Source organism: Scyliorhinus canicula, chromosome 3 (assembly GCF_902713615.1).
Source record: "Scyliorhinus canicula chromosome 3, sScyCan1.1, whole genome shotgun sequence".
NCBI classification, from domain to species: Eukaryota; Metazoa; Chordata; class Chondrichthyes; order Carcharhiniformes; family Scyliorhinidae; genus Scyliorhinus; species Scyliorhinus canicula.
The window spans coordinates 73,837,334-73,862,244 of NC_052148.1; the positions used below are offsets into that span (position 1 = coordinate 73,837,334).

Sequence of the window (24,911 nt, forward strand, 5' to 3'; positions counted from 1 at the left end):
GAAACTCCACCGTTTTGATGCCGGTGTGGGGACATAGTCCCAATAATGGAGAATCTAGCCCCTCAACTCTGCTACTTGCTCTTCAGATGCTGCCATACCTGCTCATTATTTCCAGTGCTTACTTTTTTAATTCCAGATTTCCAACATCTGCAATACTTTGCTTTTGAATCAGTGTCTTTATCAAATTGGTGTATTTAAATTTCCATAATTTCCAGTTGGAATTTGTTTGAAATCTGGACTTTTCAATTATAAATTGAGTAATGTGCTGTTCCAACTTCTGGCTGTTCCCTTAAATTTTTGTGATGGAAGCATCGTTAAATCTCCAAACCAAAAATTGTTTTAGTTTTTTATGGGCTGTTCCTTGATGCGTAGCTCCTGCAAAATTGTTAATGTGCCTTCGGGAAAAGTTCAACGCTGAGTATGTTTCTGTAAGAAAGATTGAGATTAAAGTCTCTTCTTGTGTTCATTTAATTGTCCCAGATTCATATTATGTCATATTTGTATTGTGCCATTGCCTGATGCATAAATAAATGAATTAAGTTAAATCGCTCAAGTTACATTTTCCTATTAAAATAATATATAATTTGAATGCTGTTTTGTTGCCTTCTGCCATCTGTCAGGCAACCTTTCCAAATCCGATTGGTCCAGTCTATATGAAGATTAAAATCCCTCAACTGTTACAGGGCACAGATTCAAAATCGAAAGAGAAAATGCTGGAAAATCTCAGCAAGTCTGGCAGCATCTCTTGGGAAAGAAAAGAGCTAGCATTTTGAGTCCAGTGACTCTTTGTCAAAGCTAACAGACAGAGAAAGTAGGAAATATCTAGACTGTGGAGGGAGAAAGATGAGTCATAGCCACAGAAACTCGGAAACCGGGTGCTAATGGCCACAGATACCAAGGGGAAAGAGTGCTAATGGCAGTCCCCAGAGAGAACAAAAGATGTGAAAGGCCAAACAGCAGAGACAACACTAAGAGAGAAATGGAAAGCAGTGAAGGTGGATAGTGGGGGAGTGACATAGAGATTCAAAATAATTGGCAAAAGGAGTAAAAGTATGAGGATGATTATAGAATCATAGAATTTACAGTGCAGAAAGAGGCCATTTGACCCATCAGGTCAGCACTGGCCCATGGAAAGAACACCCTATCCAAGCCCACGCCTCCACTCAATCACCCAGCAACCCTACCTAACCTTTTGGGCACTAAGAGCATGGCCAATCCACCTAACATTGGGAGGAAACCAGAGCACCTGAAGGAAACCCAGACAGACATGGAGAGAAAGTGCAAACTCCACAGACTGTCACCTGAGGCCGGAATTGAACCTGGGTCCCTGGTGCTGTGAGGCAGTAGTGCTAAACACTGCCACCGTGCCGTCTTTTGCAGTTGGGAACAAACTTCCTGAGAGGGTGTTGGAGGCAGGCTTGATTGTGGTAGTCAAAAGAAATTTTGATTACTATCTAAAAAGAATGTGCAAGAGGATAAGGCAGGGGAGTGGGACTTGGTGTGCTCTTCTGAGAGCTAGTGCAGACTCGATGGGCCAAATGGCCTCCTACAACGTAAAGATTCTGTGATGCTGACTTTATTACAAGCTCCAAAAGTTTCTTGTTTAATGCTCTCCTGCAGTGTAACTACTGTCTGGGGGCCTACAAACTACTTCCACCAGCATTTTCTGATCCTTGTTATTCCTAATCTCCACTCGTCTTTATCGTACTTGCTGATCTTCTGAGCCAAGATCATTTCTCATTAATGTCCTCATATAATCCTTTAATATCAGGGCTATCCTGCTTTTCCATTCTGCCTGTCTTTTCAAAATGTAGTGTACCATGGAATATTTGACTACTTATCTTGGTCACCTTGCAACCATATCTCTGTATTGGTGATTAGGTCTAAACCATTTATCTTTATTTGTGCCACAAGTTCATCTACTTGTAAATGCTCCACGGATTTGGTTAGTGACTTAATTTTTAAAAATAATTCCCTGCATGGTTACGCTATGCATTATTATCCCTGAGCGCTCTATCCCTTCCTGTCTCACTCAGATTATTTTCCAGCATCCAATGCATTTTCCTATCGTCTCAACTTTTATCGTTGGATTTATAAATCTCCTTTCACCTGATCCTCTGTTAGTTTAAAGCCCTTTTTTCCCTACTCTGACCATATTTGCTAATACATTCTGCCACTCCCAGTTGCACTCTGTTCACCATTTCATATTTTTGATCTGGGAAAGTGAACCACGTCTCCCTCAAGGAAAGAGATGTTACCTTTCCAGATAGTCTGTGAAATAATGCCCGGATATTATAAGAGTTTAGGGTGTTTCTCCAAAAATTGTCTCTTCCCCCGTTCAGAAAATACAAGAGAGGTGCAATCTTATACTGCATGCAGAAGACTATAAGAGAGGTTATACGTTTACACATTTATTCAAGTTGGTTGAGACCTTTTTCTTAAAAATCAATTTAGAGTATACAATTATTTTTTTCCACTTGAGGGGCAATTTAGCATGGCCAATCCACCTACTCTGTACATGTTTGGGTTGTGGGGGTGAAACCCATGCAGACACGGGGAGAATGTGTAAACTCCACACATACACATAGTGACCCAGGACCGGGATTCGAACCTGGGTCCTCAGCGCGGTGTTAACCACTGTGCCACCATGTTAAGACTTTTTTTAAACACGCAGTGCATTTGAAAGTGGATGAGTACATTGCAACGTTAATAACTATAAAAGACAACAAATATTATCTTGGTTCTAATGCAGAATCCAGCAAATCTTTAATAATACAAAGCCACAGCTAATATCAATTGAAGAATAACCATCAGTATTTAAAGACATGTTTTACCCGAAATCCTGAGTAAATCAGTTATTGCCGTTGGTTAATAAAGCTGTCTGCTTTGATATCCAACTCCTTGACAGCTGGAGAAAAGTTGAAGGGGCACACCCATTGCCCTTCTACAATATTCCTGATGTTCTGAAAGGAAACTGGAACAGTTTCTAAACCAGGTTACGTCATTCTTAAGCAGCAATCGGCATTGCCTCTTTAATTAACTCCTCTTAGATGTGTTCTTATTATTCACTATTTAATTGTTAAAATGGTTTATTATCCACGCTGTGAGCCTATATATGGTCGTCATATTCTTAAATATGCCCTTAATATCTTTCCTTTTTACTTACAATTGTTTCTATTTTTATAGAAATTATTTTAAACTTTTAATAGAGAAAAAGATTTTGTGAAGTCTGCTTCTCTAATTTGCTGAGCTATGATCTAATAATAACTCCTGAATAGATAAAAACAAAGACCATCCTAAAAATGTTTAAAGTTACTTTGAAAATGGCTTTAGAGCTTTTTTTTAGTGTGAATAGAATTTGAATGGCTTTGGTGTTACTTTGCGCATGGTACAGATGATGTCTGTTGAAATCAAAACTGTCAGCCACTGCTGTTCATGTATATGCTTTAAGGCTTCTGGGTAAGCACGGTAGCACAGTGATTAGCACTATTGCTTCACAGTGCCAGGAACCAAGGTTCGATTCTCGGCTTGGGTCACTATCTGTGCGGAGTCATGTAAGCCTACTTGTGTCAATAAAGATTATCAATTATTAATTAAAAATAACTGAACATGAATGTGTACGTTTACTCAATTCCAAAGTATAATATCCAAAAAGCATATGAATTCTACCTATTTATTCATGTAGTTGCTTCACAGCTGGTCTCTGCATGGTTCAGGTGAAGACAGTCACAGTGGTACAGCTTCCTCTTTCCCCTCTACTGCCAGTGTCTCATGAATCAAAATCCATTACACCAACAATAATCTATGAGCCACACTTTCAACTCTTTGATCTTATTTTCCCCATGTCAGTGGCTCGCAGTTTTGCTAGTACTCCAGACATTACCTTGTGTGGTTGTGTTTTTTAAATTTAACCCAAGCTGCTCATACTCCCTCAGCAGTCTCTTTCATAGTTCAACCTATATCATTGGTATCTTTCAACAACTGGATCCTCTATCTCCCACTCCCAAGTTCCTCTCCAGCCTGAAGGAAATATCCTTAACCCTGGCACCAGCCAGGCAACACGATGTTCAGAACTCATGCTGTCAGCTGCAGAGACCACAGTCTATCCTCCTAACTGTACCATTCCCTACTATAAATACCTTCATTTTTACTTTATCCACCTGAATCGCTTCCTGCACCACGGTGCCGTAGTCAGTTTTCTTTTTTTTTATGTCAATGTATTTTATTGCAAACGTATTCAAAAAACATTCTCCACACCCCACAGTTTGTGCAGGTTTTTTCACCACCCCCCCCCCCCCCCCCCCCCCCCCCCCCCCCGACGACACAGAATTCTTCAACATGGTCATGAACATTCCACAACGTGTCTCAAAGCTCTACGTTGATCTCAATTCAAACTTGATCATCTTCTCCAGCCAGAGGAAGTTATACAGGTCCACCTCCATCAGCTGCAGCATTACTGACAACCCAAAAATCACCACCATAAGGTCCAGCCGGGCCTCTACTCCCACAGTCTTTGATAGCATCTCAAACACCCTCTCCCAGTATCTCTCCAACGTCTCACAGACCCAGAACTTATCTGCCACCCTCTGGAAGAACCCACTCATCCTCGCCCAAATCATATGCACCCTATGCACCACTTTAAACTGAATCAAACACATCCTGGCACACAAGGTCAAATTCACCCTGTGCATCACCTCACTCTACACATCCCATCCTATCTCTTTCCCCCCCCCCCACCCAACTCCTCCTCCCATTTATTGATCCTCACCACCTGCACTCCCCCCTTCTCCCCTAGCCACCCGTACATATCCCTAATCCTACCCTCCCCTTCTACATCTGGGAGTAGCAACCACTCCAACAGTGTATACTCTGGCAGCTTGGGAAACCCTCTCCATTCCTTCCGCTCAAAGTCCCTCGCTTGCATATACCTGAATTCACTTTCATTCGGAAGCTCCAACCTCTCCCTCAGCTCCTCCAAACTTGCAAAATCTCTCCTCCAAATATAAATCCCTTGCCCTCACCGGCCCCACCTCTCTCCACTTCCTATACATGCCATCCATATCCCCCGGCTTCAATCCATAGTTCCCACACAGCGGTGTTATAACCGATATCCCCTCCATCCTAAAGTGTCACCTCAACTCGTTGCACACTCTAATCGTGGACTGTACCACTGGTCTCGCTGTGTAACCTCGATGCCAGTGAAAGCGCCACCGTCATCATGGCCTCGGGCTGGACACCCTTCAGGACTCTTCCTCTATCCTAACCCTCCTCCTTCCCGTCACTGCCTCACCTTCACTGCATTTGTCACCCAATCATAGTGCAACAGATTTGGTAACACCAACCCCATTCTCTGCCTCTGTAGCAGGGCCCTCTTCTCCCTAGGATCCGTCCTCTCCCATGTGAACTTCCAAAATTGCTGCATTCAGTTTCTGGAAAAAGGCCTTCGGAATGAAGAGTTGGGAGGGTTTGGAATACAAACAAGAACCTTGGCAGAATGCTCATTTTTGTCACCTGAGCCCTCCCCGCCAATGTCAGGTGTAACACATCCTAAAATCCTCCTTAACCTCCTCCACCAACTTTGCCAGGTTCCATTTGTGCATCGTCACCCACTTCCCCCATCCTCTGAATCCCCAAATACCTTTGCCTGTCCCTGAAAACCCTAAATGGTGCAACACCCTAAGATTGTCTCCCCAAACCACCATATTCACTGGAAACACTCCACTGTTTCCGATATTCAGCTTATAGCCCGAGAAGCTCCTGAACTTCTCTAGTATGCCCATAATTCGCCCCATACTCTCCAATGGTCCGATACGAACAGCAGCAGGTCATCTGCACACAGTGAAACCTGTGCAGATGACCTGCCGCTGTTCGTGAAAACTTAACTGCAGGTTTTCCCTACTCCCCCTCACAATCCCTGCCACTCCAGTGACCCCCTAAGGGTCATCGCCAAAGGCTCTTATCGCCAGCGCGAATTACAGCGGCGACAGCAAATACGTGGTCAGTTTTGTCATGCACTCTGCAGCCCCTGTTCTCAGCCACACCAGCTACAAGAACCTCAAACTAGTTGGACAATTGCAGGGGTTGAAGTCGTCCATTGCTACCATCTAGATCCCCTTACCTCCCTTGCTGACCGACCATCATACCCTTCTGTCCCTGACCAGAGACCAAATTGGAAGGACTCGGCCTATGGGATGTGACTGCCTCCTAGAGGCAATGTCCAGGTAATTTTTCCCCTCCCTGATGCATTGCAATGTCTGAAGCTCTGACTCCAGCTCATTGACTTTGAACTGAAGGTTGTTAAGTGGCAGACACTTAACTGCAGGTGTGGTTGCTGTGGATCACACTGTTGTCCTCCAGTTTCCACATGGTATTATTGCAAAGCATCACCTGCCCTGCCGTCTTTATTGTGTTTTATTTAACTAATTAGGTTTCAAATTTAGAAATAACCCAATTGTTATTTGTAGTTATATTAAGTAGTTGAACTAGCTAAGCTGTAAATTTAATGCCGTGCTTAGATCGTCACAATACCAGTTAAACTACTGTCCCATTTTATTTTATTTATTTCATGGAATGTGGGTGCTGTTGGGGAGGCCAGGATTTATTGCTCCTCCCTAATTACCTTGAGAAGATGGTGATGAGCTAATGAGGTGGTGTTGTAGGTATACCCACAGTGCTACTAGGGAGGAAGTTCCAAGAATTTGTCCAGCAACATTGAAGGAATGGCAATATATTTCCAAGTCAAGATGGTGAGTGACTTGTGGGGGAACCTGCAGGTGATGATGTTTTCATGTATCTGCTGAGCTCATCATTCCACGAAGGAGATGGTGGGTTTGGAAGTTGCTGTCGAAGGAGCCTTGGCGAGTTACTGGAGTGCATTTTGTAGATGGTACACACAGCTGTCATGGTGCATCGGTGGTGGACACAGTGAATATTGAAGCTGGTGAATAGGGTGCCAATCAAGTGTGTTGCTTTGTCCTGGATGGTGTAGAGCATCTTGGTGTGATGGAATACCTGACTTGTGCTTTGATGATGGTACAGGCTTTGGAGAGTTATTATTCTTTGGTGAGTTATTCTGTACAGAGATTCCCAGCCTCTGATCTGCTTTTGTAACCACAGTATTTATATTGCTGGCCCACTTTAGTCTTGATACCCCAAGGATGTTAATAGTGGGAGATTCAGCAATGGGTAATGCCATTGAATGTCAAGGGGAGATATCGTCACCTAGCTGGCACTTGTGCTGTGCGAATCTTGCTACTTAATGTTGCTTAGAGGGAGAAAATCTTCAAACGCACCATCAACCATCTACCTCCTCACCTAATAGATGTCTTCGAACATTCACGAGATACTGGAGGCTGAAAAAAATATAAAACTCCGTACCACCCCCCGCACCATGCACTAAATTCTCACCTCCACCAAATTCCTAAGTTAGTACTGATTCCTTGTCACGCTTGGGCCTCGTCGTCTCCACTCTGCTGCTGCTCTCTCTAATTGCTGTACTGTGTTGAAAGTATGAAACGCGAACAGGAAGTGGTTTGTGTGCAGCTGTAAGCAAGAGGATCCATCTGGAGGGACAATTGAAGGCATATTTACAATCTCCCATCTGTATTGTATGCAGCTAATCAATCATTCCATAATCTATAATGTGATTCATGGTTACCAGAAAATAAAATAACCCCCCCCCCCCCCCCGCAATCTTCCAGTATCTTTATTGACCAAACTATTTTTAGATACTGTGAACAATAGAAGCTATGGCAACTGTTTAGAATACTAAATGCTGATTGATATTAAATAACTTCACTATCATTCTGTATATTTTGTTCTGCAAGATAGAAATTTTCGATCATAGTAACCTCTCCTGTTTGGCTGAGATTATTTGTGTCCATGTTGTAACCACAAAAGCAGTTTGGTTAAAAATAAATAGCTTGATCCTCAAATAGACATTCCTTTACTACCACTAATGGTGCAGATGACTTGAAGGGATAGTGGTAGAGCGCATGTTCCTGTTTGAAACAATTGTTTTCACAGACTTGTTTTGCAACTACCATCTGCAATTATTTTTTTTGACGTGATCATTTCACTTCACAGTGCGCATGTAACTGCTTGAACAAGAATTGTTTTGTGGCTATTTTGTTTCAAAGTAAGTAACTTTGTTGAGGGACAGCAAATAATGCAAGAGACTATTTCTGTTAGCCGCAGTGTGGGTCAGCTGGTCCAAAATCTTTGACATAGCGTTTAGCACATCAGTGTTTGCTTTTTAAAAAATCTTTATATTGGCATTTTCAACATTATGTACATTAACGTTCGTGTTTATTTCTTGTACAGTGTAACACAAAAAAGGCTTTTATCTTACTTTATTTACAGATTGCAGCTGTCTAGTTCGGCGTGTCCTTCCTCCCCTCCCCTGCACCTTCCCCTCTCCCAGCCCCCTTTCCATAAACCCTCCCCGTCTCCCCCCCCCGCCCACCCCCCTTGCTATCCTTCCTGGTTGATACCGGGAGGGGGGGGGGTGCGCGCTTTCTCCCCCCCCCCCCCCCCTCCTCCCTTTGTCAGCTTCAGCTGTGTTATTTTTGTGGATGAGTGGGGGGGTTTGGTTCCCCCCCCCCACCCCGTGTTGTCCGTCTCAAACTCTCTGCCCCCTTCCCCCCCCGGGTTGTATGCCCCTGGCATTGTTCCTTGTCTTTTGTTTTTTACCCCTCTCTAATACTTCCAGTTCCCCCCTCTACTGGCTGTTGTTGGCCTCGAGCAGGTTTTGGAAGATTGAGAAAGTGCCCCCATGCAGTAAGGAAGCCTTCCTCCAACCTCGGATGGCGTATTATATCTTCTCCAGGTGGAGAGATTCCGAAAGATCGGCTAGCCAGTTTGCTGTTGTGGGTGGTGCTGCCGATCGCCAGCCGAGCAGGATTCTCCGGCATGCGATTAGGGAAGCGAAAGCCAGGTCATTGGCCCCCTTCCCCATGTGTAGCTTTGGCTGTTCTGATACCCTGAAGATTGCCACTATTGGGCATGGCTTCACCCTCACCCCCACAACCTTGGATATTGCCTTGGAGAAGGCCGTCCAAAACTCTGCAAGTTTGGGGCAAGCCCAAAACATGTTGGTGTGGCTGGCCGGGCCCCACTGGCGCCGTTCACATTTGTCCTCCGCCTCTGGGAGAACCTGGCTGCTTTATTTTTTAATGGACTTTTGCGAATTGCTGGGTGGTTTGCAAATTACTATGCTGCAAATGCTTAATACAAGTTGTTCATCATGAACATTTGAAACAAATGATTTTAAAGTAGGGGAGGAATTCATAAACAAAGCCCTGTGCTGTGACAGGGCGATGAACAGTAACTGAAAATTCTCCAACCTGAGAAGGGAAAAGACATTTCATTGTTCTGAAGGGAAATATATTCAGCTCCTGTGTTCTGTGCTTTGAGAATGTTGTGAATGTTTTAAAATACCCTGATGGGTTACGTTACCGCTTATAGTATTTTACAGTATATTATTATGGATACGCATTTATTTTTATTTTAAAAAAAAAAATGAATTTAGAGTACCCAATTAATTTTTTCCAATTAAGGAACAATTTAGCGTGGCCAATCCACCGAGCCTGCACATCTCTTTTGAGTTGTGGGGGCGAAATCTATGCAGACTCGGGAGAATGTGCAAACGCCACACGGACAATGACCTAGAACTGGGATCGAACCTGGGACCTCGGGACCGCGAGGCAGCAGCACTAGCCACTGTGCTGCCCATGGGCATGCATTTATATACATCGATTAGGTTAAGCAGATTATTTACTTCTATATAAAACAAAATACTAAGCCACTTTAGAAAATGTTCTATTTTCCCAGTGCACTGATCTAAAAAACTATCTCTTTGAGATAAATCGTACACTTTACTGATAAATGTTGTATTCTGTGGGCAAAAGAGTATAACCGCTGTTGGAACTGTTTAAACTTTGATTTTTTTTCTCCACAGTTGATCTTGTGTAGTGAAAGAAGACACAATGGTTGTCTTATCATTGAAGATTGCTGTTGGGAATGCCATCAAAACGATGCAGTTTGAACCCTCGACAATGGTGTATGATGCCTGTCGAATGATCCGTGATCGGGTTCCTGAAGCACAGATGGGACAGCGTAAGTCACAGAACCCCACCCCTTGTTGAACAGTTCATGTCACTTTCCAATACACTCAAAAATGCTGCTGAGGTCAACACTTCACCATAAGTTTCTTCCTCCCATTTCCCTTTTACTTCCTCTAGTCAAGCCTTCTCCATAGCCATCATCTGCCCATATACATCTGATACCCTCCCTTCCCCTAGCTCGTCAAGGAACAGCACTCTATCCATAAGCGAATCAAGGAAACAAAGAAAGTTCCTTGCATTGCAAAGTTCTGCACCTGCAAATATCAAAAACATTCCTCCCGGGAGTTGGAATGTCTCCTCCAGCCCAGCAAACCTATCCTCCATGTACAAATCTGTAAACCTCTCAGATCCTTCCCTCTCCTAGATCTTATGTGATGAATCCATTCCAGCCAGTATAAGCCTATGATTCTCTCAGATCAGCACCAATAGCGACATAGATCCTAATTTAAAGTGCTGTCTGAATTGATTCCACATCCTCAGAGGCTATTAGCACTGGGCTCAAAGTGAACCTGGCCCAAGAGAACAGAAGAGAAGCAGTATCAAGTGCCCTCAAGCTTCAAACCTACACAAGAAGCTTCCTCCAGCCATCCCACTCCAGCCCCAGATCCTTAACCCATCCCTGCACTGTCTCGATGCACGCCACCCAGTCATAATCCATCAAATTAGGTAATGCCAACCCCACAACTGCCTATCCCTCTGCAAGAAAGCCCTTCAATGCTGGAGGGTCTTATCCGTCCAAACAAAGTCAAAATGAACCTGTTGACCCTACTAATTAGGAAGAATTAGGAAGAAAGACTGGGAGACATTGAAACACAAACAAGAATCTTGGAAGAATGTTCATCTTAACTTAATGAACGTTCCAGCCATTGACAGTGGGAGGGCATCCCATCTCTTCAAGTCCACCTTTACCCCTCTACCAGAGTGGCCACGTACAACTTGTGTAACAAGACGAACCACCTGTGTTCCTGAATACCTAAAACTAGTCCTGGCCAGCTGAAACGGTAGCCTCTCCAGATCAGTTCCCTTCCTTGGAGGGTTCACTGGAAAAACCTCACTCTCGCCCACATTCAATCTATATCCTGAGGAGGAACCAAACTTTCTAAGCACCTTCATTTTCTTCCCTACATTAGAGAGAGGTCCATGATATATAGCAATAAATCGTCCGCATACAGGAAAGTGCTATGCTCCCTATCTCTCCTCTCTACACCCTTCCACCCAGCCAATGACTTAAGTGCAATGGCCATGGCTCAATCATCAAAGCAAACAGTAATGGGGAAAGAGGACATCCCTGCCCAGTACCCTTATATAACCGAAAATACCCTGAACTCTCTGCATTGGTATGGATGTTTGCAGCCTGTCTTGTACAAAAGCTTAACTCACAAAATTAATTTAGGGTCAAAGTCAAACTGCCCCAATACCTCAAAGTTCCTCCACTCCACCCAGTCAAATGCTTTTTCTGTGTCCATGGAGATGATTACCTCTGAATAGACCCACAATGAGGGCAACAGCACCACATTTAAACGTCTCCTAATGTTGCCTGACAACTACCGGCCCTTAACAAAACCCGTCTAATCCTCAGAAATTACCCCCGGCAGGCACCCCTCCAAACGGGTTGCCAGCACCTTAGCTAATAGCTTTGCGTCAGTATTCAACAGTTGGATTTTTACAACAATCCATTGGCTTCATGTTCCCACTTCTGCTAAATTGCCCCTGAGAGCCCAAAAGGTTACGTTGGCTACTGGGTTACGGGGATAGGGTGGAGGCGTGGGCTTAAGTAGGATGCTCTTTCCAAGGGCTGATGCAGGCTTGATGGGCTGAATGACCTCCTTCGCCACTGTAGATTTTATTCTAGGATTCTATTTATTCCAGATTTATTAAGTTAACTGCAGTCAAATTCATGAATGGCATGGTGGGTTTTGAATTTATTTCTCCAAATTATTAGTCTTGACCTTTGGTTTGCCTATCCGGTAAGATAACCATAATGCTGTTATGACCTGTATTTGGTGCAAGGTAGTTGATTAGCCTAAAGTTCAGAAAATTAAGTTCCCATTTTATTCATGGGATGGGTTTCCTCCAAGTGTGCCGAATTCCTTCCACAGCCCAAAAATGTGTAGATTAGTTGGATTGGCCATACTAAATTGCACCTTAGGATCCAAAGATTAGGTTGGGTTACGGGGATAGGGCAGGTGTGCGGGCCTAGACAGTCTGCTCTTTTGGAGGGTTGGTGCAGACTCGATGGGCCGAATGGCTTCCTTCTGCACTGTAGGGATTCTATGATTCTATGTGGCTGTTGCTGGCTAGGCCAATCTTTCCTGCCTATCCTTCATCGCACTTGAGAAGGTAGTGGTGAGCCACCTCCTTGAAGCACTCCAGTCCACGTAGTGTAGGTACACTTACAGTGCTGTTAGGGAGGGAGTTCCAGGATTTTGACACAATGACAGTGAAGGAAGAGTGACATAGCTCCAAGTTACGATGGTGTGTAGTTTGGAGGGGAACTTGCAGTTGCTGATGTTCCCATGTATCTGATGCTCTTGTCCTTCTAGGTGGCAGAGGTCATTGAAATATTTTGTGAAACATAATTTTTCTTTGTCTCGCAGCCAATGATTATGGGTTATTTCTGTCTGATGAGGACCCAAAGAAAGGGATCTGGTTAGAGTCTGGCAAAGCCTTGGACTACTATATGTTGAGGAATGGGGTAAGTTTACTGTTTTGCTGTTTTTATAATATCCTGTTATCCATTTTCTTTCTTTTGATGTACTGTAAATCAACTGCTTAATTTTAGATTCCTACGTGATTAACAAAAGTTGTAATTTTTTTACTTGATGGAATCGTTTTCATCTGGCCTTTTGCTACTTTGTCTCAATCACTTTGGAAGTATCACATTTTGTAAATTGTTTGGTAGAAATGAGGCAGATGATAAGAGCGGAAGGTTTTAAATTCTGTTCAATTGTCAGTGTTGCTTCGTATTCAAGCAGCCATGAGTGACAGGCTTTTTACAATTCCAACAGCACCTGATCTCTCCATGGACACAGTTGAAGCATGAATAATTTTCTCCGTACCATTTGCCTTGCAGATTGTTTCAGCTTCAGTGTACAGTCACAATGTTTAGTCTTTTGAAGAATTTCTGAACGAAACAAAATATCGGAAATATTGCTCTAATTAGTCACAGGTGGGGTGGAATCAGATCTCTGTGCCGAGTTACAAATCACTTCTCATTTTGTTTAAATACTAGGACACTCTGGATTACAAGAGAAAGCAGAGACCTCTGAAGATCAGAATGTTGGATGGAAGTATCAAAACTGTTATGGTGGATGACTCAAAAATAGTGAGCGACATGCTGATGACCATCTGTGCCAGAATCGGTGAGACGTAAAGCCCATTATATAACCTTACACTTTGCTTTGCCTGACCCTCCTATGCTGGCTCCCCCCCACTTGTTGCCCTAAAGTTTTAAAATACTTAACCCTATGGCTTTCAAGACCCTGCATGGCAAGAGACCTCTTGTGTTCTGCCGTAAACTTCATACAAGCAATATTACTGCCCTTTTGTGAACCAGCCAATGATTAACCTAAACCAAATTAAACCCAACCACTATCGGCAAAGCCTAATAAATTTATTCCTTGATGCTATGTGACCACTGTCATAGTGGTCTTTTTTAAAGATTAATTCCAGGGATGTGTTCCGTGCTGTCTGGGCCAGCATTTATTGCCCATCACTAATTGCCCTTCAACTGAGTGGTTTGCCAGGACTTTGAGAGGAAATTTTAAGAGTCAGCCACATTGCTGTGGATCTGAAGTGACGTGCTAGCCAGATCATGTAAGGATGGCAAATTTCCTTTCCGAAAGGAGAGAAAGGACATTAGCCCAGATGGACTTTGTGACAATCTGCGATGGTTTCACGGTCATCGTTAGACTTTTTTAATTCCAGGTTTTTATTGAAATCAAACTTCACCATCTACCATGGTGGGATTTGAACCCTAGTACTCGGAGCATTGCCATGGGTCACTCTTTACTAGTCCAGTGCCAATACCACTAAGCCACTGCTTCCTTCCTCATCCATCTGTTGTATTTCTGTTTATTTGCATTTTAATACTCCATATGCTCTTCCTTTGGGTGTCCTATGGGGGCAATACTTGGTTTACCTATATGGCAAAGGAATGCTGAAAGGTGAGGATGTGCTCAGTGTATACCCCTCTTTCTGAGGAGCAACTGAAATGCGATACTGAATACGTAACAAAAAACAAATTCTGGAAAAGCCCAGCAAGCCTGGCAGCATCTGTGGAGCAAGAAAATAGAGTTCATGTTTCGAGTCCAATGTGACTCCTTTTCAGAGTCTTCATGTGTATTTGCACATGTTCTGGTCCTTGCTGAAGGGAAAATTGACTCTTCAGAGCATATGGATGTACAGACTTTACAGGCTTTAACTCTGTTCCTCGCTCCACAGATGCTGCTGGATCTGCTGAGTTTTTCCAGCATTTTCTGGTTTTATTTCATCATATAACTAATGTTGCAAACTATTTTATAATTGGGAGAAGTCACCAGTGAGTTCAGTTTCTTTGTTTTTTAATTAGTGAAATACTAAAACATTTTCCAGCATTATTTGAAAGTAAAATTGGAGGCAAACTTAAATATGCGGTTTTCATTTTGTAGGTATCCAGACCAGCATTGCTGCTTCTACTGAAGTGAGCTCTGCTATTCCTACAGCCTGATTGCTTCTGTAAAGACCGGTAAAAGTGTGAGCTGGGTCCTGCCACTAAGAATGGCAAACACTCAACTTCAACTCAGATTTATACCTAATCTGTTAATTAGTGCTGTATTTAATATGATATTACATAGCCACGTTTGGTTTGTAATTTTATATTTGGCTTCACCCCCCCCCCCCCCCCCCCCTCTTCATTATGACATTCCTGTGGTTGGTATAACAGTACGTGATCTTGTATTGGAACAAAATTATAGAATTCAATATCTTCTATGGTTAACTGCCCCAGTTTGCGGTCTCAATATTGGCTTCCAGTAGGTCTGAAGCAAATTATCGTAAATGAGGTGTAGCACAGCACAAAATAATTCTATTACGGAAACAAAGATGTTACTTGAAAAGTCAATTGGATTTTGTGGAGACCTGGTGATCTCTTGTTTTTAATGGGGATATGGCCACCTGATTATGCTGTGGTTAGTGTTGGGTGATATCCTTATTTTGTTTAGTATTGCAGATTACAAGTAACACAATATTTCACTTTTTTTTCAAAAGGAATCACAAATCATGATGAATATTCGCTTGTACACGAAATTGTTGAAGAAAAGAAAGAAGAAATGACAGGGACACTGAAAAAAGACAAAACTTTACTGAGAGATGATAAGAAAATGGAAAAACTCAAGCAAAAACTTCATACGGATGATGATTGTGAGTGACATTTTTTTTAATTGGTGAACTGCACCATAATAGTCTTTCAAAATATTTGCAAGAAGTTCTAATACCATATGGGCTGTTCAAAATATATGTTTTGGCTTAAGAAAATCTGTACGTTTTCAAAATTCAGTTTGGTTATGGAACCATGCTTTTGGCTATGTATTTAACAAACAGTCAATTTTTGAGATCTTGACACTAACATGTTTGTCTCCTCCAGTGAACTGGTTAGACCATGGGAGGACACTTCGTGAACAGGGCGTTGATGAAAATGAAACCTTACTTCTCAGAAGAAAGTTCTTCTATTCAGATCAAAATGTTGATTCGAGAGATCCAGTGCAATTAAACTTACTCTATGTCCAGGTTTGTAGTTTTCTAGAAGATTAAACAGCGCATTTATTTTTTTTCATCACAATTAAATGTTCCTATTTAATGAGTACCACCCAAAAGTGGTTTCAGATTGTGACATCAGTAGCCTGTACCGTTATATCAAAACAATTCCTTGATTTGTACTTTGTTCATTTTACAGTTCAGTATTAAGATCATTTTTGAAACACTTTTGATCCAGATCATATTTTCTCCCTCTTCCCTCCAAATAAATTGTCTGAACTACTATACACTTAAAAATCTGCTTTGTGATTATATGGCACTTGAAGTAACAGGTTGGACAATGGTAATACAATGGACATAATATAAATGGACTTGCAAAATGCCATTAGTAAGTTGTCTTCTAGTCTATTAAAGTCCAAGCAAGTGCATTCACGAGATAGGGAGGAGATTGCATGGCAAACTGGCTAGAGAACACAATAAAAGAGTGTGGGTTAAAATTATTTAACTCCGGCTGGGAAAAGATGGGAACTGGTTTTCCATGAGGATTATTGCTGGGACTACTGTTGACAATTTCTATATGAATAATTATATCAAATTTTGTAGGCAGCATCAAACTGGAGTGTGTAATTAATACACAGGTAGATTATGAAAAAATGCGAGATGTTAAACTTGCTGAATGGGTTTATGAATGGTAAATGAATTTCAATTTATAGGTAAGTGAGAGATGGTGCGTTGTGCTAGAAGGAATAAGAGGATAGTTATCGCTTGGTAAATAAGAGTCCCAAGTGGGGGACAGACCATAGGGATCTTATGGTACATATCCACAAATCCTTAAAGATAGCAATATAGGTTAACAAAGCCGTTAAATCACAAATAAAGAGCTAGAATACATTTCCAGAGAGCGAGAATTCTAAAGCAAGGAAACCATGTAAAATTTGTGTTGGACTTTATAGCGCACCTCGAGTAAAAATGCGAAATCGGAGGTGGTCCAATTTTTATCGGGTGAGAACAAATTTGCCCTGAGAAAATTGGAATGAAAGAGTGGTAGGAAAAGCAGTGACGGGACAATGGGATGCTTTTGAAAAGGAGATGGTTAGGGTACTGTCAAGTTACCTTCCCATGGGCAGCACAGCGGCACAGTGGTTAGCACTGCTGCCTCACGGCATCGAGGTCCCAGTTTCGATCCCGGGTCTGGGTCACTGTCCGTGTGGAGTTTGCACATTTTCCCTGTGTTTGTGTGGGTTTCACCCCCACAACCCAAAGATGTGCAGGCTAGGTGGATTGGCCACGCTAAATTGCCCCTCAATCGGGAAAAAATTAATTGGGTACTCTAAATTTTAAAAAATATATATAAGTTATATTCCCCCAAGGGGAGAGCTAAAGAGTTCCCTGGATGACAAAAGAGATGGAAACTCAGGTAAATCAGAAAAAGGAGGCGTATGACAGTCTGAAAGTACAAGGAAGTGGAAATTAATTTCAAAGAGGCAGAGAGTAGGGAAAGAGACTGGCAGCTGTCAAAAGGAAATTGAAAAGTCTTCTATAAGGATATAAATAATTAAAGGGTAGACATGGAGCAGATCTTTTAGAGTCCAGAACTCAGGGGCATAAATATAAGCTATTCACTCATAAATTGAATAATGAAATTCAAGAGAAACAACTTAGTCAAAATGTGAACTTGCTACCACATAAATTGACTGGTGAATAGCATAGTTACATCTCAGGGGAAGTGAGATAAACACAAAGGAGAAAGGAATAGACGGTTATGTTGCTGAGGTTAGATGAAGGGCAGGTGGAGGATCAGGTGTAGCACAACTATCTCTGTCCTGTAAATTTGGTACAAAATCATAAATATTAAAAGTGAAACTTCATTTTAAAAAATCTTGTGAACTGATATTGAAAATTCTACTCTAATTTGGAGTTGGCTACCAATGCTGAAGTGCTGATCGGGCAGATTTTAACTGAATATTTATTTTCTCCCTGTGCTTCTGCATCAGGCTAGAGATGACATTTTGAATGGTTCACATCCAGTATCCTTCGACAAAGCCTGTGACTTTGCAGGATACCAATGTCAGATCCAGTTTGGACCACACAATGAGCAGAAGCATAAACCTGGCATTTTAGAGTAAGTAGATCCGCTTTGTCAAAGATGAATTTAACTATAGTTAGATCAAAACAAGTAGCAGTATTGAATTGTAGAATAACATTAGTTTTCTGATTGTACAGCAGAATATTAGAACACTCACACTTGCCACTTAATTTCATCAGCAGCTCACATCTATCTTTTACCATATTTACTCGTGGTCACTCTTTGCTTCTCCTCTTCCTTTTATTATGTTTCTGCATATTCCGATATTCACTTGTGACTTCTTTCACCATTCTTCCTGTAAGATTAGTAGTGCTCACTTTATTTCCTCACTTTTAAATTTCTACCACTGTGATTTTGCCCACAAACAGGTTTTGTCAGGAATGATTGCTTGGGTGATTTCCTGGTACCTATAAAATCTATACCCACCCCATAAGTCACTAATTTCAGGAGAGAAAATTGAGCAGAAAAATGCTTCTACCACTTGCGTCCTGTGGTCAAATATTGGCTTGGTGGTGGTAACAGAGTGCATTTATATGTCCATTGGTCCATATGCTATAGTAATTAATTATCCTTACCTCCAACATGGATCATATTTCCAGATTATTTATGGAATTATTAAAAAAGCAAATTAGAACTGTAGGTTGTATCAAACCTCTGTGGCAAAATAATATTCACAGTGCATCAGTTTATTTTGGGCCTTTTTATTTATACTGGGCTCATTGTTTTGGTCTGACATACTGAGAGATTTGTTGTTCACATCAGGCACATTCTCCTGTTTTTTTTTTATTTCAAAGTCATCAAATTTGGAAATATAGCACAAGAGGTGATTCCAATATTTGAAGATTGGAGATTAATTGAAGAGCTTGTATTTATTGTTGAAAAAGCTGTTCTGCATCTTCCAAGCTGTTATTGCATTGTGCTAGAGCACCTGACAAATTATCCTGGGTGTAGTTAAACATTCACATTCGATTGTTAGCTGGAAATGGTGACATTGCCACCTTGATTTGTACTGGGGGGGGGGGGGGGGGGGGGGGGGGGGTGGTTTAACCTGTGACTAGATTAACTGTCCAGCTTTGATTTTGGGCATACCTCAGCTGTAAATTCACAGTAATTTTTAAAAATGTTTTCATTCATGCAATGCATTTATTGCCTCTCCCTAATTGCCCTTGAGAATCTGGTGCTGAGCCACTGCCTTGAACTATTGCAGCCCATGTTGATACACCAACAGTGCAGTTAGTAAGGGACATCCAGGACTTCTACCCACTCCACCCTATCATTTTACTGACCTATCTTCTCACCATAGCTTTTTAAAGAAACTTTGGGCTAGTTAAACTTTTTACTTACCAGAATGCAGCAGCTAGTTCCGTAAAGGTGGGGTGCAGCTTGTCTTACCCTGACGACCCAGGACAGCAGTTCCATTTCAGGTACAGTGTATTTCTGGAGAAGCTGGGATTGGAAATGCCAGCCAGAAATGTGGACCTCTGGCGTGGCGCAGAAAAGTGGGAGTGGAGTGGCAATCTGAAGATGATTGCTAAAGGGGATCATCAATAACCACCCTGCCATCTTAATGTCAGAAGTGAGGATGTCCGCAGATGACTGCACAATGCTCAGTGCCATTCACAACTCCTCAGATACTGAAAAAACAGTCCATGTCCAAATCCAGCAAGACCTGGACAATATCCAGGCTTGGACATTTTTGCCACACTGCCATTCCTTCACTGTGGCTTGGTTAAAATCCTGGAACTCCCTCCCGAACAGCACAGTGAGTGTATCTACACTTCAGGGACTGCAGTGGTTCAAGAAGGCAGCTCACCACCACCTTCTGAAGGGCAACTAGGGATGGGCAATAAATGTTGGCCTAACCAGCGACACCCACATCCTATAAATTAATTTTTTTAAACTTTTTTTAAAATTCCTCAAAGATTCAGGAGAATGTTTTTAAGATTGTAGTGGTGAGTGAGAATCTTTTCGGAGCATTTTTCAGTATGTGCATACAAATTAGGAGCAGAAGTCGGCTATTTGGCCCCTCAAGCCTGCCCCGCCATTCAATAATATTGTGGTTAATTGGATTGTAACCTCAACCCCACATTCCTGCGACCCCTGGTAACCTTTCACCCCCTTGCTTATCAAGAATCTAATCTAGCTCTGCCTTAAAAATATTGCAAGGTTCTGTTTCCACCACCTTTCGAGAAAGAGTTCCAGACCCTCGGAGCACAAGCATTTTTCCTCATCTCCATCTTAAATGAGCCTCCCCTTATTTTAAACAGTGACCCCTAGTCCATGATTCTGCGTCAAGCGGAAATACCCACCCTATCAAGACCCCTCCGGATCTTAAAGATTTTGACCAAGTCGCCTCTTGCTCTTCTAGACTCCAGTGGAAACAAACCTAACCTCTTCATCGTTTCCTCCTAAAACAACCCATCCATTCCTGGTATTAGTCTGGTTAACTTCACTGAACTGCTTCTAATGTATTTACATCCTGAAATAAGACCACCACAATACTCCAATGCTCTGTACAACTAAAGCATAACCTCCCTACTTGTGTAATCAATTCCCCTCACAATAAACAATAACGTTCTATTTCCTAATTACTTGCTGTATCTCTATACTAGCCGTTTGTGATTATTAGATTTAATGCTGACTTTGTTTATCTTTATAGCTTAAAAGAATTTCTGCCCAAAGAGTACATCAAACAAAAAGGAGAGAAGAAAATATTCATGGTACGTGTTACAAAATAGGAATATTTGTACTTTTGTTTCAAGTGTTAAAATACCAGCTTTCTTTCCCCACAAACCGTTAAAGCAGAAGACTGTGACCCTAGGAAGGTTCTCATTCTTGGGAAGCTAATTTAATTGGGTAAATATGTTGATTGCCCAGTTTTTATAGATATGAAGAGATAATAACTTTACAATATGACTAATATAGGATCAAAAATATTGAAGGACATATAATGTATGACCTCAAAATGGAGTATAAATTGCATCTTTTCGTTCAGGCATTGTGGAGTGATTGATAGATGCCACCAAGGACATGCAGATGGTGGGTGAATAGGCCAGGATAAAGTCTTGTGTCCCATGTCTTTTGTTCAACTCTGACATATTTTCCTAGTCACAATCTTACACCCAAAGATCCACTTGCAGCTGCGTCATTACCTCCCCCACCGCCACAAGTTGTCAGTGCTTCATTGAATGTTAGCCCCCATGCTTTCAGTTCCTACTTTTGATTCCCACCATAAATAATCCTCTACTCCATCCGTACCTGTGCAGCTCCCTTCACTTGTTCTGCAACCTCACATCGGCCTCCTCTCCAGATCAAACTGGTCTCACTCTTTTCCAGTTCCCAGTCCTAAACTGTGGGCCAGCAACCTTTGGCACCAGGCCTCAACATGGTCTAAGGAAAGAGCACGAGGCACAATAAGAAAGAGGAGAGGCACAGAGAACTGACAGCACTATGGAAGACGTACAGTGGAAATGCCATTTGTTCTGACTTGCAGCAAGCAGCCAGATAGGGGAGAGAAGGAAGTAGAAATTCTGTGCCTCTGTCTATGTGTGTATATATTAAGATGTATTTAAATTATTTATGAATAACCAATACCCAGTCTTTTTGTTTATGGTAATGCAGATAGTATGGTTCCTGTGATATCTAGCTCTGCTGTTGTTGTGTTGCTACTTCTGTCTTCGCTCATTTTGTGTCTCATTCCGATTTTCTCCATTTTTCCTTGCTTTATTTCAATCTTTCTGCATGCATGAGTCAAGAAACAGAAAAAGCTGCATTTGGGGTGGGGTGGATGAAAAAGTAGCCTCAGCAACTCCTTCCCATCTCCTCTCCTTCAAGTTGACAATAGATTTCCCTGTATTGTTTTCTACTATGGTACCGGGGGAGGCTTGGTTGCTGCTGGTGGTGATGCCGAGTTTTTCAAGCTTCCTGTTCTTGTTGTGCATATAGATGGCATAGTATCGTTGTCTCATCTGTTTGGCGGTGATTCGCAGCTGGTCTGAGCGCAAGTTGAGAATATGGCCTCTATCTTGGTTTCCAGATTGCGTCGTCTGCTGTAGAGCAGGCGTACGAGGTGGTTGAGTGTGAGAGAGGTGTGATGGTAGAGTCTCTCAGCGTAGTCTGTTTGTAGGTCGACTTGAGTGGGTTTGTGATCTGTAGCCCTTTTGGGATCTTGTCTGCTTTCTTGCATCTTTGTCGAAACTTAATGTCCGTGTCTATACGTGCGATTTTCCTGGAGATCCTCTCCACTTTGAGACAACGATACTACGCCACCTATATGCACACCAAGAACAGGAAGCTTGTCAACTTGTCGGACTACACGCTTCAACTAGACGAAATCGAAGTCCTCAGCAGAGGTCTCAATTTCTGCACCACCACCAAAATGGACCCCATTTGTCTCGCGGCAGACACGGAGGAATTCATCAGGCAAATGAGGCTCCGGGAATTCTTCCACAGACCCCAAGAGGCCGACAGCGAACCCAAGGAAACTACCAATGAACCGGAATAGCAGACCGAGAGTTCTGCGGTGCGGCAACCGAAGAGGAAACAGTCGAATTGGACCCCTCCAGAAGGCCGCTGCCCTAGACTCAACATGTATTCTCAAGCCATCAGGAGTCGCGTCAATGCCAGATTCATCAGTCGCATTCACAAGACAACCCCGAACGTCACCCAAGCACAACGCAACGCCATCCACGCTCTCAAGGCCAACCGCAACATCGTCATCAAACCAGCAGACAAAGGAGGGCCACCGTCATACTGAATAGAACGGACTACTGCAAAGATGTATACCGACAACTCAACAACCAGGAACACTACAGACAGTTACCCGCAGATCCGACCAAGGCACACATCCGCCAACTCAACAGACTGATCAAGACATGGGATCCAGACCTTCAGAGCACCCTACGTGCTCTCATCCCACGTACTCCCCACATTGGCGATCTCTATTGTCTCCCGAAAATACACAAGGCCAACACACCAGGCTGTTCTATCGTTTCAGGCAATGGGACCCTGTGAGAACCTCTCTGGCTACATCGAGGGCATTTTGAAACCCATCGTACAAGATACGCTTCTGTCGCGACACGACTGACTTCCTACAGAAACTCAGCACCCATGGACCAGTTAAACTAGGAACATTCCTCGTCACAATGGACGTCTCGGCACTCTACACCAGCATCCCCCATGACAACGGCATTGCTGCAACAGCCTCAGTCCTCAACACTGACAACTGCCAATCTCCAGACGCAATTCTGCAACTCATCCGCTTCATTCTGGATCACAACGTCTTCACCTTCGACAACAAGTTCATCATCCAGATGCACGGAACAGCCAGGAGAACCAAATTCTCACCTCAATACGCCAACATCTTCATGCACAAGTTTGAACAAGGCCTCCTCACCGCTCTGGACCTTCAACCGGCATTATACACCAGATACATCGATGACATTTTTTTCCTTTGGACCCACGGCGAAGAATCACTGAAACGACTACACGATGACATCAATAAGTTCCATCCCACCATAAGACTCACCATGGACTACTCTCCAAAATCAGTTGCATTCTCGGAACACTCGTCTCAATCAAGGACAGTCACTTCAGCACTTCGCTTTACCGCAAGCCCACGGATAACCTCACGATGCTCCACTTCTCCAGCTTCCACCCTAAACACATTAAAGAAGCCATCCCCTATGGACAAGCCCTCCGTATACACAGGATCTGCTCAGACGAGGAGGAGCGTAACAGACATCTCCAGACATTGAAAGGTGCCCTCGTATGAATGGGATATGGCGCTCGACTCATCGATCGACAATTCCAACGCGCCACAGCAAAAAACAGCACCGACCTGCTCAGAAGACAAGCACAGGACACAACCAACAGACTACCCTTCGTCATCCAGTACTTTCACGGAGCGGAGAAACTACGACATCTTCTTCGCAGCCTTCAACCCGTCATCGATGAAGATGAACATCTTGCCAAGGTCATCCCCACACCCCCACTACTTACCTTCAAACAACCGCGCAACCTCAAACAAACCATTGTTTGCAGCAAACTACCCAGCCTTCAGAACAGCGACCACAGCACCACACAACTCTGTCATGGCAATCTCTGCAAGACGTGCCAGATCATCGACATGGATACCACCATTACACGTGAGAACACCACCCACCAGGTACGCGGTACATACTCGTGAGACTCGGCCAACGTTGTCTACCTCACACGCTGCAGGAAAGGATGTCCCGAAGCGTGGTACATTGGTGCGACCATGCAGACGCTGCGACAACGAATGAACGGACATTGTGCGACAATCACCAGGCAGGAATGTTCCCTTCCAGTCGGGGAACACTTCAGTAGTCAAGGGCATTCAGCCTTTGATCTCCGCGTAAGCGTTCTCCAAGGCGGCCTTCAGGATGCGCAACAAGGCAGAATCGCCGAGCAGAAACTTAGAGCCAAATTCCGCACACATGAGTACAGCCTCAACCGGGACCTGGGATTCATCTCGCATTACATTCATCCCCCACCATCTGGCCTGGGCTTGCAAAATCCTACCAACTGTCCTGGCTTGAGACAATTGACATCTCTTTAACCTGGGGTTGCCCCTATCTCTGGATCTGTAAATACTCAATTACCTGCAAATGCTGACATTCTAAGCATTGTCTGGCATCTTTGAATTTGTCTATATATATGTTTTTGGAACATACCAATTCATTCACCTGAGGAAGGAGCAGTGCTCCGAAAGCTAGTGTTTGAAACAAACATGTTGGACTTTAACCTGGTGTTGTAAGACTTCTTACTGTTCTAAGTTGTTGTCCTACATCCACCCCTAACTCTCTGCATTTTCCATTTATTTTGCTCAGTGTCTACCAACTTATTCTTAAAGTCTTTCACAGCATCTTCTGCATCTGAGTGCTGTGTTTGAAGTGCAATTTGTTGAATTCAAATGTCAGTGATCAAATTTAATCACAAAATTGAAG

The 24,911-nt window shown here is 42.9% G+C and overlaps 1 protein-coding gene across 4 annotated transcripts in view; it reads left to right on the plus strand.

The window, feature by feature from the left end:
* Positions 1-24,911, plus strand: part of tln1 (talin 1) — a 287,368-nt gene that overhangs the window by 116,172 nt on the left and 146,285 nt on the right. For all 4 annotated transcript variants that reach the window (XM_038790731.1, XM_038790732.1, XM_038790733.1 and 1 more), the window contains 7 exons: positions 9,959-10,116; positions 12,722-12,819; positions 13,357-13,486; positions 15,372-15,524; positions 15,748-15,890; positions 17,852-17,979; positions 20,603-20,663. In XM_038790731.1, coding sequence (XP_038646659.1) covers positions 9,987-10,116; positions 12,722-12,819; positions 13,357-13,486; positions 15,372-15,524; positions 15,748-15,890; positions 17,852-17,979; positions 20,603-20,663 — 843 coding nt within the window. In that variant the 5' untranslated portion in view covers positions 9,959-9,986. The remainder of the gene's footprint in view (positions 1-9,958; positions 10,117-12,721; positions 12,820-13,356; positions 13,487-15,371; positions 15,525-15,747; positions 15,891-17,851; positions 17,980-20,602; positions 20,664-24,911) is intronic.